The sequence below is a fragment of the Aotus nancymaae genome, unplaced genomic scaffold (assembly GCF_030222135.1).
Source record: "Aotus nancymaae isolate 86718 unplaced genomic scaffold, 86718_ANA_hifiasm-v0.15.2.pri h1tg000014l, whole genome shotgun sequence".
Lineage (NCBI taxonomy): Eukaryota > Metazoa > Chordata > Mammalia > Primates > Aotidae > Aotus > Aotus nancymaae.
In genome coordinates this window covers 24314817-24328288 of record NW_026988425.1, presented here as the reverse complement: position 1 = coordinate 24328288, position 13472 = coordinate 24314817, and the positions used below count along the sequence as shown (strand labels likewise).

Below are 13472 nucleotides of genomic sequence, written 5' to 3'. Positions count from 1 at the left end.
AAAGATGGATTAACTCAAAGATACATTCACAAAAAACAGAGGCCAATTATTTTGAAAAACTTTAGACAAAATGAAAATCTTTAAAAAGTACAGATTATACCCATGGATAAGAGATATATTGATGAGATGTATTTTTCTTTTTCTGCAGCTAATACAGACTATAAGTGCAGTAGACAAAGATGACCCTTTAGGTGGACAGAAATTTTTTTTCAGTTTAGCTGCTGTCAATCCAAACTTCACTGTACAGGATAATGAAGGTAAATTTTAGATCTTGTTCACTATGACTTATGATGACATAAATAGGCAATTTCCCTAATGTAATCATTGCAATATATATGCCATCTCTATTTATTGAACTGAGTTACATCTTGTTTTAATCAGGTATTTAATGATATATTTAGTAAACTCTTCCTTAGCAATGTGTACTCTTCAATTTTAAAATAATAAAATATGTGAAAAAGGTCTCTTTATGGATGTTAAAGAAATGATTGAGTCTTGAAAAGATTATAAAGGCTGGAAATAATTCTTACAACAATAATATAGAACACATAGGGTAGAGAAATAAATGATTCAGTGAGACTCTTAAGCAGACTTCAGTGAGATTAAGCAGCAGCAGATTCACCAAAGCCAAATATGCATAAGGGAGTGAAAAGAAAAGCCAGTACAAAGGCATTGTTACAAAGGTACTGTTGCAATGGCAAGATGTAATGCTTCTTGAAGGGTTTTTTTTTTTTACTTTGTTATTGATTTAAAACATGCAACATTGTGTGAAATTTAGCTAATTCATTTTCTTCATGAATATGGAATTGATGTGCGTTCTGTATGTGTGTAAGCACACACGCACAGATGCACATAAATTTAAAAATATACTTTTAGTATGACTCTTCTCTTGGTATGCAAAATCAGTTTTTTGAAAAGAGAAAAGCCAATTGTTATCCTCTGTGTCCTCTTGGCAAATGATTCACTTATAAAAGTTTACCTCTTTGAAAACAGTACTGAGGAATTACCTGACAACCTAATAAATAAACAACGTATAGTATATTTCTAAAACTAATTATTTGTCTTATCTCTATATGAATTGCATTGTACTTATTTTTTAGGAAAATGTATACCAATTTTATATTTTACATAAATATGTTTTTATTTATATGTTAAACTTTGGTTATCACATTGAGAAAAATTTACTATCCCAAACCATTTGTAACATTTTAAATTTTATTTTAGATAATACTGCCAGAATCTTAACCAGAAAAAATGGATTCAATAGACATGAAATCAGTACCTATCTCTTGCCTGTGGTGATATCAGACAATGATTACCCAATTCAGAGCAGCACAGGCACACTGACCATTCGAGTGTGCGCTTGTGACAGTCAAGGCAACATGCAGTCCTGCAGTGCTGAAGCCCTGCTCCTCCCTGCCGGCCTCAGCACTGGGGCCTTGATCGCCATCCTCCTCTGCATCATCATTCTACTGGGTAAGAAACCTTAAACACAATGGGAGCATTCTCTAGGCTTTTTGCTCTAGTACGTTTTTGAAGAAGAATTGTTGCTATTAAAATACCACCCCCCAAAACCAACCCCAAGTTTTATGGTAGACATAAATTATGTGACATTCTTTATGTTAAAATATTTTATTTGATCAGAATATATAAAGAATTTTTGTAGCAGTAGTAGTAATCGTGAAACTTTACCTAATGGGGCCTAGAATTCATTCAAATGTGAGTCAAAATATTTAGAAAAAACAACTGTCTTTTCACCACATTGCAGCAAACAAAGGAAATGGCAAGAAAAATGAATGCAGAATGGCTTGTGTAGGAGCTTGGAAATTTGAGAGACAAAATTCTTGCTAGTCATGCTGAATGTTCTGATGGAATTAAGTGATGTTTGAAACCTAGGTCCAGTGAATAAATGAAAGGAGAAGCATCAAAGACCAGGACTCAAAATAGTTTATTGGTGGCCCATTACTTTCCTCCTGAGTGGTGTAGTAACAATCTGTGGGAATGGTTCTTCTGGAACATCCTCCAGACACGAATCAAATAGGAGTTGGAAGAAATGTAAGAGAATCATAGGGTCTCAAACCCCAACTTTGGAAGGTGGACATTAATTAATCTCTATAAGACTAAAAAAAAAGAAAAAGACAAAGGTTAAGTTGATAGCATTTGTTAGAATAGCAATTCAAAACCTTGATATAGAAGGACTTTCCGTTTTCCTACATTCAATAATTGCTAACTTTTCATACTTACAAAATAAAGTTGAATAAAACGATTCAGCATTCATCATAAATTATAAAATAATGTAGATGATAATAAATGTAATATTTTTAAAATTGTATTTATTATACTTTAAGTTCTGGGGTACATGCACAGATCATGAAGGTTTGTTACATAGGTATACACGTGCCATGGTGGTGGTTTGCTGCATCCATCTTCCTGTCATCTACATTAAGTATTTCTCCTAATGCTATTTTTATGATTAGAAAAAGAGAGCACATTTTTATATAAAATTAAGAACTGCAACAATAAAAAAAATTGATTAACATTACTTCCGTGTTCGTTATTTGACTTGATTATGTCTACTTCATTCTATAGAAGTTTCCATTTTTCTACTTTTAGCATAGCATTTATGCACTTTCACTCTGTTTTTAAATAACAGAAAGGTAAATTACTTATGACAGAAAAATCATTAAATGGATGAATTGAACAATTCTAGATTAGATTTTTATGTAATTCAGCAAATGAGAACATGCACATTAAAAAATATGCATTGTATAACCTGTTACTATGAAATACAAGCCAGAACAAAATGTTTCTCTGCACCACAAAGAATACAAACCTCATGTTATTTCATAGAATGAGAATTTGGTATAACTTTATTTTTATAATTTGACTTACTGTTAATACAACAAACACTGAGGAAAAGTTAATAAATGTGCTTTATAATAGTTGAATCCACAATTGCAAATATGAATAATATAAATCTTTATTTGAAGGGTTTATACTTTAAATCACATAGAAACTAATTCTATTAAAATATATAATTAAAACGAAAGTCTCTAGTAAGAATAATATTAATGGTAGCAAGTTTTTAGTATGTGTTTACTGTGTTTTGGGCTCTGTCATTAGCACTTTGCCATGACAACCTTTTTCACTTAATAAAAATTATCTGGGCCAGGCGCAGTGGCTCACGCCTGTAATCCTAGCACTTTGGGAGGCCGAGACAGGTGGATCACGAGGTCAAGAGATCGAGACCATCCTGGTCAACATGGTGAAACCCCGTCTCTACTAAAAATACAAAAAATTAGCTGGGCATGGTGGCGTGTGCCTGTAATCCCAGCTACTCAGGAGGCTGAGGCAGGAGAATTGCCTGAACCCAGGAGGCGGAGGTTGTCGTGAGCAGAGATCGCGCCATTGCACTCCAGCCTGGGTAACAAGAGCGAAAGAAATTCCTTCTCAAAAAAAAAAAAAAAAAATTATCTGGCAAGTGTGGTGTTACTATCTTCATGTTATGCATAATGAAACTAAAAATTCAAAATATTAAGAACATTTTCCAAGGTCACATAATTTCTGAGTGGTTGAGCTAAGTTACCTTTGCTATTAGTCAGTGTATACAGAGATTCCCAGTGGAATCTGTATTTCCACTTTTATTATGGCCGGATGGAGGCCTCACTGAGTTACATATTCACTGAAATTGTATTAAAATAGATTTTTACCTGGTTTACTTTTTCCCCAAGCAATGATACTTTATTTCATAATCAAAATAAAAAGGCTTTTAACTGCTTTTGAATTAAAATCGCATTAAATATTCTCCCTAGTTTTATTAGTTTAAACCTATTTTTGTGAGTATTTTTGGTACCCTAATCAAAAAACATTCAAGAAAGAGGGAAATGAACTTGGACTTGGTGCCAATTATAATAAGTTGTCATTATCCTCAACCCTAGAAAGTTTTTGCTGGGTAAAGTCATTTGACTGATCATAAATAATCTTAGATTTAAAATACTCAGTTTTTTGTGTACCTAAATATATGAATTAAGGCAAAATAAAATGACATCTTTTCTCAAAATCTTGAAGAATAAACTTTTTTAAAACTCTCTGCCTATTTACTTTTTAATTACTTGACCAAGAACACTTATCAATGGATTAAAACTTTTTTGTAACATTAAAAAAGTTTATCGTTTGCCCTCTCACACAGTTTGAAGACAAACTAGTCTGTGCATTCAATGTTAATAAAAAACAAAACATTACTTAATACTCCTTTATATAATAATATAATAAATTACATACTCTTTAAATGTGTATTCTAAAGAAGCTAAATAAATACTTGTATCAATATTTCTTCATATATATATCCAGTAAGAGTCTCCCTATCCTTTTCTTATCTTATTAAATTCACTTTTTCCTTCAAATCCTTTTAAAAGTTGACAATCAAATGTTTGGGGATAATGAGTAAGGGTGAGAAACTCTAATGCAGTAAGAAGATTTTGATATTAACTTTCTCCTATCATTTATGCTATTACCATTGTTATGATTATGAATATAATTAGTATTGTTTGTCCTTATTGAAGTGGGAAAATGTCCTTTTTGAGCAATATACTTTTCTATTGTGAATCTAGCCAAGATTCATACATTTTTGGGGAGGTAGTTAATTCAATGTTGTAATTTGGGAGATACACTCTTTGCCATCATTTAATCTAACAATTTTTGGTGGTGTGGGTCTCATGCAAGATATATATTTTCATGGAAACCCTTAGAAATTTCTAAATCCATATAATTCTAAATAACCCATTTTTTTCAATAATTGCAGCATTCTTTTAATGAAGTGACAAAAAAAAAAAAAAAAAAAAACTATGTAAGTCCATAAGCAGAGCTATTTAACCAAAAGTCAGTACTCAATATTTTGTGAAGGATGTTGCTTTTTGCTATTCTGTAAAGGCTTTGAAAAAAGTAAGCTAAATTTTGTCCTTTTAAATTGTCTTGAAGCTGAATTCAATTTGTGTAGATTTATACAGGCAAATTTTATATAGCATCTTATGTTACTATTTAATACAAAAGATAAATATTATCTGTACAATGAGGAACCTTCTTCAATGATTCCTAGAAAAATAGGTTAAGTCTAAGCCAGTATATTTAAGGAATATTTTACATTGTTTTAAAAATAAATTAGGCATATGATCTTAAGCACCACCCACCCTTGATAAACCCTGCAGTGTCTCCCCGACACCTCCCCCAAACTATGGGAAGTACAAAATTAATCTTAAATTCTAACCTGTTATAGAAAGCCTGAGGAGTTTAAACTCCTTTATAGTACTTCCACTTGTTATGTATAGTATTTTGAACGGACCTCTAATGTATCTCCTTGTCTTTTTTTTTAAGTTATAGTAGTACTGTTTGCAGCTTTGAAAAGACAGCGAAAGAAAGAGCCTCTGATCTTGTCAAAAGAAGATATCAGAGACAACATTGTGAGCTATAACGATGAGGGTGGAGGAGAGGAGGACACCCAGGCCTTTGATATCGGCACCCTAAGGAATCCTGCAGCCATTGAGGAAAAAAAGCTCCGGCGAGATATTATTCCTGAAACGTTATTTATTCCTCGGAGGACTCCTACGGCTCCAGATAACACGGACGTCCGGGATTTCATTAATGAAAGGCTAAAAGAGCACGACCTGGACCCCACTGCACCTCCATACGACTCCCTTGCAACCTATGCCTATGAAGGAAATGATTCCATTGCTGAATCTCTGAGTTCGTTAGAATCAGGTACTACTGAAGGAGACCAAAACTACGATTACCTCCGAGAATGGGGCCCTCGGTTTAACAAGCTAGCGGAAATGTATGGTGGTGGGGAAAGTGACAAAGACTCTTAACGTAGGATGTATGTTCTGTTCAAACAAGAGGAAGTAACTCTACCCACGCTGTCTCCACTCCACAATATTTGATATTCAGGAGCATTTTCCTGCCAGTCAGCACAAATTTTTTTTTTTCCCATTTACTTCTTAATTTGTTCATTAATTACATTAATTCTTTCTGTAGGATGTCTCATGGAATATATACAACATTTTATTTAATCACTTCCAAGAGCCAAAGCTATGGAAATACAGTGTTGTCCATCTTAGTAAATAAAAGATAATTTCAGAAACATGAACAGGATAGTTCTCCCTTAAGCAACCTCACAAACAAAGCCGCTTCTGTTAGATACATGCCCTGCCCTTGCAAATGAAGCTTTTAAAAAGGTGAAGAAAACTTTTAAGGTATATCCTGTTCTGTACATTCAATTGAAAAAAATGTACATGTGGTGTTAGTAGGTGTGATATGCAACCCGGTATACAGACATTTGTGCAATTTCATTTCATCAAATTCTATCTGCTAATGTTTTATATTTATATTTTTGTATTTATTTTTAAAAAAATAAACCAGTTTTTACAACTACTTTGTCTGTAGCTTCGTTTTTTTCCCTAGGATGGAAGACTTTCCCCCTGAACTCAATATCTTGATACAAAATTACATTACATACAGGTAAGAACACAATGTTATTATCATTAGTATTGAAAGTGCTAAGCAAATTAATATGATTGAGGTAAGAATTTTTTTTTTTCCAGTAAGTCTTGATATGCTGTGATATGTGGAAAACTCTTTATATTCAAAGTAAAAGCCATTTATGAAACACGTAAAAATGTTTCATTTAAACAAACTTAAAACATGACCATCCTTTCTAAATATACCAAGACGCCAGTGATGCAGTAATTTGATTCTGTTTATATTCCCAAAAATCATATCTGAAAGAACAAACCATTTTCTCATTTTTTATGGCATTCATGCCATCGAAGTTTATAGAGAATAATAGCTCAGACAGATTTCAGACTAAAATAATCCTTTAATGGAAAATATACTTACCTCCTATGGTGACTTTGAAAATGCCTACTAATGACAGTAATAATGTTGAATATTCCATTGAGACACAGCATTACAATTATGTCAAGATTTTAAATGCATGATACATTTGTTTGTAACAAAGCCTGCTTTTCTGTCAGTGATTCCACAGAAAGCAAGAAAATAAAAATAAAAAAATTAAAACACTGGCAGCTAATTATCCAGAGTTCCTAAGAATCATGAAAGTTAGCTGACACTAACTGATTCCTTATTTCTCAACTTCCACAACATGATTTATTTATAAAAGTGTTACTATGTTGGACATAGACTAGGAAGCCACATTCCCTGCTGAGTATATAGTAAATGATACCAAAGATCTGTGTGCTCTCTATTTAGTGAAAATGCTATGCTTTTGGATTGAATCAAGGTGCAGTACTAACGTGTCCTTAATGTAGAATTATTTCAGTCTTATTAAATGGTAATTTTTTCCCAACTTCCAGACTGAAAGGGCCCACATCACTCTAAACACAGATATTTTTGTTTGCATGTTAGTCTGATGATAAAAGAAAAACAACTGATATATTCTAGTTAAAAATACAGTCATGTGACAAGGATAAATGATAACACGATTTGTTAGACTTCCTCTTTTCCAAGAACCCATTTATTTTCACTGAAGGCTAGGTGTCAAAAGGACAAAGTTTAAGGGAAAAAAAAAGTTTGGTCATATATGTTGAACTAAAAGCAGAGAAAATCCTCGATATCCTGAAAGAACTACTCATTAAAAACAAAATCAGTAAACAATGGAAAAATAATAATATAGAGGTTTCTTTGTCAATATAAAGTCTATATTGCACAGAAATTATTCAGTAACAGCTATCTTATTTGTTGATACTGAAGGTGATATGTTAAAAATTAATTGATGATGCTGAAATTTAAAATGTGTGCCTATAATTACCTGCTTAAACTCAGTAATTTCCCTGACATTATGCTCTCCCAAAGGAATGCCCAATATATAGACTATTCTATGTCCCAAATCTCTTTTACCTAGGGACTGAAACAACCCTCTCTCTGTATCACTGATTTCATTGAACAAATGTGGACTTTTATTCATCTACGTATACCTTCATTCATCAAATATTTTTTGAGCAACTATTATAAAATCAGAAGATGTCTTAAACCCTAGAGGTGTAATAAATTATAGATAATTACTTTATATTACTGTATGATTTTTCTATTAATTAAAATGTAAAGATGGCAAAATAGTTAAGACAATATCTAACTTTCACTATTATTAATTTTTTAAATCTTTTTCTTTTTTTTTTAGACAGGCCTTCACTCTTTTGCCCAGGCTGGAGTGCAATAATTTGATCACTGCTCACTGCAGCCTCTACCTCCAACATCAAGCAATCCACCTCAGCCTCTCAATATCAGGCACTACAAGTGTACTTCATTATGTCTGGCTAATTATTTATTTTATTTTATTTTATTTTATATAGAGACAAGGTTTCACCATGATGCCCAGATTTGTCTCAAACTCCTGGATTCAAGTGAGCCTGCGTCGGCCTCCCAAAGTGCTTGGATTACAGGCATGAGCCACCATGCCATGCCCTATTGTTTGTTTTTCTAAACAGTAAATAAATCAGTCATTTTGCTGTCATTATTCATAATTTAAATATACAAATAATCTAAGAAAAGATGATTTCTAATCTTTGATCATTAGAAATGGTGACTAACTTGATTAGCCAGGTGCAGTGCTCACACCTGTAATCCCAGCACTTTGGGAGGCTGAGGCAAGCAGATCACAAGGTCAGGAAATTGAGACCATCCTGGCTAACACGCTCAGCTAACATGCTGAAACCCTGTCTCTACTAAAAATGCAAAAAAATTATCTGGGCGTAGTGGCACATACCTGTAGTCCCAGCTACTCGAGAGTCTGAGGCAGGAGAATTTCTTGAACCTGGGAGGCAGATGTTGCAGTGAGCTGAGATGATGCCATTGCACTCCAGCCTGGTGAAAGAGCAATACTCCATCTCAAAAAAAAAAAAAAAAAAAGAATTGGTGACTAAATTGATCAATTCTCATTGGTTCTACTATCAACAAGATATCAAAGGAAATTTATATAATGATACGTACTCAGGCTGAAATTTCTCTATATATCAGGTAGATACTCTTATGCCAATTCAAGGATTACAGATATTTATTTGTAGACATATGAATTAAGCATGAGTAATTAGATGTCTAGGATCTTCTAAAATTATAAAAAATTAACATTCAAGTTTTTTTAAGATTAAGGATCAAAGAGGATCAAAGATATCTACATATCCATATTCATTTATCAATATATCTACCTAAGTGTCTATATATAATTTATATATTTGTTACATATACATGTATGTATATATAAAATACAACTATGTTAGACTCCATATAACATTCAAGGAAATTATTCCTTTCGTTTTTTAGTTTACAAATACACAAACAGACACTCATATTCACGTCTTTATTAAAAAGTTCAGCTTAACATACCTATTAACAAGAAAACAGAGCCACATTTCAAAATCCCTTACTCATTATCGGTCCTTTGCGCTTAAATAAGTGGATGAAAGAATGGAAGGATGATGTGATCCCTGCATTCATTCAGAATTCGATTATTAATCATGTTCGATATTTGCCTCAGAGATTTTGTGAGTGATAAAAGGAGATAAAATTCATAAATTTACAAGAACTGAGTTATACAGGACATATAATTATTTCATACAAAGGTACAAAAGCAACGACTGAATTATGGACTCTGCCCCTAGTCAATTATTGTATAACAAATGTTACATATATGCCCCAAAATAACCAAATGGCATACAAGATGGAAAGTAAGAAATTAATTTAAAAATGTTGTGGGCTCCTTTAATTCCAGGACAGAGTCTGTCTTTCCTTCCATTATTTTCTCAGTGCTCAGTCCCTGGCACGTTATAGTCACTCATAATGCTAAACAATTTCATTACCTCTCTCCAATATGTTTTCTACATATTTCCTATAGTCATTCTTTAAAGGCCTCATCATCAATTATGGCTGTTCAAGCTAGAATTGAGGCCTTCTTTATCTTCCATACGTATCATATCAGTTTACATTTACTATAGAATCTCCCAAAATAAATATGCTTTAATCTACTACCATTCTTTTTTTAAAAGAAATTTTTCAGTTATCATCTTAAGCACCACTTTATCAGTTTTTTGCCATATACTTAAAGTAGATTGCAATGATCTTTAAGTGTGTGGCAATAAGTTTAATCTTTGAAGTAAGTTCTCCAATGTGTTAATATCCCCAGAGCATACAAGATGGATGAATAGAGTTGCGAACTACGGCAGTATTAATATAAGATGCTCTCCTTCCAGTTGAGCCCTTTATACTTTTCACTTGAACACTGTCAGGGTAACAATCTTCAAACTTCTCTCCTTTCCTGCAACACAATTTTTGCATTTTGCTGACCCATCTATTTTCACACAAATGAAAGAAAGAAAAATAAATAAATAAAAGCGAAAACCGAATGATAGATTAGCAATCTTCAAAGCAAAAATAAAAAAAGTTATACTTCGCATTGTCAAATACCTCACTGAAACCTCTTGCCTAGAGGTTCAATTCCAAAATCCTTTTATAGAATACTACTTTCCCTCAAGTTGGGTTTTCTTCCCTCCTTGCTATGAGGATTTGAATTGTCATTTTAAAACTTGTGACCAGATAATTTATTCTTTAAGTTTGAAGTTCTCCTGAAATTCCAAAGATAACTACTATAATAGGAACATCTTATACTTGACATGTCCAGAAGAGCACCACACATTTCCCCATGAACACATGCCAAACTTGCTTCACCTGCAGTCTGCTTCAGCTCTGATTGACAATGCTTTCCTCCAGTGAAGTGCTCAAGCCCATGTCTTTGGAGTCACTCCCACAGTATCTCTTGCAAATCTCACCTCCAAACAGATTTGTTTTCTCTTTAAAACACACGTTATTCTACAACTTATCACCATTTCTATTTCTGATCCAGGCCACCAATACCTTCTTCTTCAATTGTTAGGAGCAATTAACTTCCTAACTCATAGCTTTCCATCTTGCCCCATTTACACTCACTCAACTGTCAGCATTGAGGTCAAAAGAATCTTTTCAAAATAAGTTGCCTATGTGGTCATTTCCTTCTTTTAAACTCTTTATTCATTTGTCATTTTAGTCAGTAGAAAACTAACATAATGGCCAAAAAGCCTCCCCATACGCATTTGACCTTTCTTCGGCTGTTTTCCCATTCATTCACTTCGCTCTGTTCTCTTCTTCAATACTGTTCCTTGTTGCTTTCCTGTATGCACAGTAACCATTCCTTATTCCTCCAGCTGGTCTCCCTACCTAGCTCAAGTTCTTGATTAACTGAGCAAATGCTGGTTTTGATTTGAGGCCTACGCTATCCATTCTTAAAGCTATAATATTTCCCTACATCCTCTCTTATGTTCTGTTTTCCCCCTAAGGCTACCACCTTTTGAATATGTTATGTAATTTACTTGTTTACACTGATTATTTTTTGCCTCCCACAGACAGAATGTAAAATTCATGACAGTGTGTCATTAATTGTAAGTTTGGTCACTATGATGACCAAAGAAGTAGAATGATGTCTATCTTCTAGGACCTCAATAACATTTGTTGAAAGAATTAACAAATACTTAACTATTAAATTTATCACATATTATATTGAACTTCAAGTAGACATATAAACATACTGTATGTATGCAATATTTCTGCCACTTCCTTTAGTTAGTGAACGACTTAAAGTTAGAGGAGGTGCCTTAGTGATTCCTTTGTTCATTTTATGACTGACAGCAGGAGCATTGCTATCTTGGACAAGCCCCTCATTCTAAAGTTCACCTTAATAAAAAGCTGCCTAAATCCAAAGGGCATAAGCCTAGTGGCTAAGGTCAGTATAACCATAAATCAAAAATAACATCTCCAACCAGAAACATTTCAAACTCCTCTGTGACCAGAGACATGTTAGTCCCGAGATAACTCCTTCTCTGGGCTGGAAAGATGTCTGCCCCAAGATAACCTGCCCTCCTCCCAGAAAGACTCCAATCTTACCGTAAACTTCACACACACAAACATTCCAAATGATTAGCCCCCTTTATCCTAAAACCAATATATACTCTTGTGATAAGTCCTCTCACCCTAAAACCAATATATAGTCTTAGTCTGTAAGAGAAAGCACCAGGAGTGCCTCTCAGGTTTTAACTAAAGAAAACCTGTCTATAACTGCCAGCTGAGTTTTGTGTTTCTTTCCTCTTTCTTTAACTCTTACAATGACAACTGGTTTTTTTTTCCCCCAAAATACAACAGTGCTGGCCCACCATATTAAGAATAAATGATAGTTAGTAATTATTTTGGTTAATTGCTTTAGAAAATTAGAAATAAACCTTAAAAGACACACCAATCTGAGAAAAAGTGAAGTTACATTGCAAATATATTTGGAACATTTGCAAAGTACCAGTGATAATGACAGAAGGAATTAACATAAAATAAGTACTAGTGTCAGAGAATGACTACCCTTTCAGATTCTGTTCTAATGTAGTTGAAGTCTGTCTCACAGTTTTGGGGAACTTCATATTCCAAGACTATGAAAAGGCCAAATAAAGGGAATTCCAATTCCAGGTAATTGGAAGAATGAATGAAAAAAAATGTTATTGAGGCAAGATTTTGAGAAAGATTATGATGAAAAGGAATGTTGAAGTGATGACCGGAGTTGTAAGAACTCGAACTCCCTCTCCAAAATGTGTATGAAAGAAAATTAGGATCCTAGGGCCCCACAGTCACTATGCCAAAAGGAAGTTAAACTTGGGAACTGAGTCACTGCCTTTCTTTTGTTCCCAAACAGATAAATGTAATTCCACATGATTCAATTAAGTAATCTTAATTTAATATTAAGTAAAACATACATTTACTGAGCATAAGAGGAATGCATAACTGACTTTTCCTTCCACTCCCTTCTTTTCTCATGTAAAAAGTAGACTCTGCCAGGTGCGGTGGCTGGCTCACACCTGTAATCCCAGCACTTTGGGAGGCTGAAGCAGGTGGATGAACTGAGGTCAGAAATTTGAGACCAGGCTGGCCAACATGGCGAAATCCTGTCTCTACTAAAAATACAACAATTAGCTGGGCATGGTGGTGCACACCTGTAATCCCAGCTACTCAGGAGGCTGAGGCAGCAGAATCACTTGAACCCAGGAGGCAGAGATTACACTAAGCCAACACTGTGCCACTGCACTCCAGTCTGAGTGACAAAGCAAGACTCCATCTCAAAAAAAAGTAGATTCGCTGAGTGCTAATTCACTGAAATCCCCTCTTGCTTACTCTTTCTCCTTTAAATACTGAAATTCTCAAAACCTTCTTTAGAAAAAGCACAGGTCACAGGTCCTACTGTGACTTGGGTTTCTTTTTCTCAGATGCATCCTCAACCTTGTCAGAATAAACCTCTAATTCATTGACATCTGTCTCAGTCACTTTTTGGTTGGATATGAAGGGTGACCATGAAGGGATTTTGGTAATCATGAAGGGATTCTCTGAAAGGAATGTGGAGTTTA

General features: G+C 33.9%; 1 protein-coding gene across 1 annotated transcript in view; it reads left to right on the top strand.

The window, feature by feature from the left end:
• The window catches only part of CDH10 (cadherin 10), a 166608-nt gene extending 160185 nt beyond the window's left edge, over positions 1–6423 (top strand). Inside the window, exons 10-12 of the mRNA XM_064375904.1 lie at positions 149–257; positions 1225–1476; positions 5371–6423. Coding sequence (XP_064231974.1) covers positions 149–257; positions 1225–1476; positions 5371–5861 — 852 coding nt within the window. The 3' untranslated portion in view covers positions 5862–6423. The remainder of the gene's footprint in view (positions 1–148; positions 258–1224; positions 1477–5370) is intronic.
• Positions 6424–13472: the final 7049 nt, after the last annotated feature.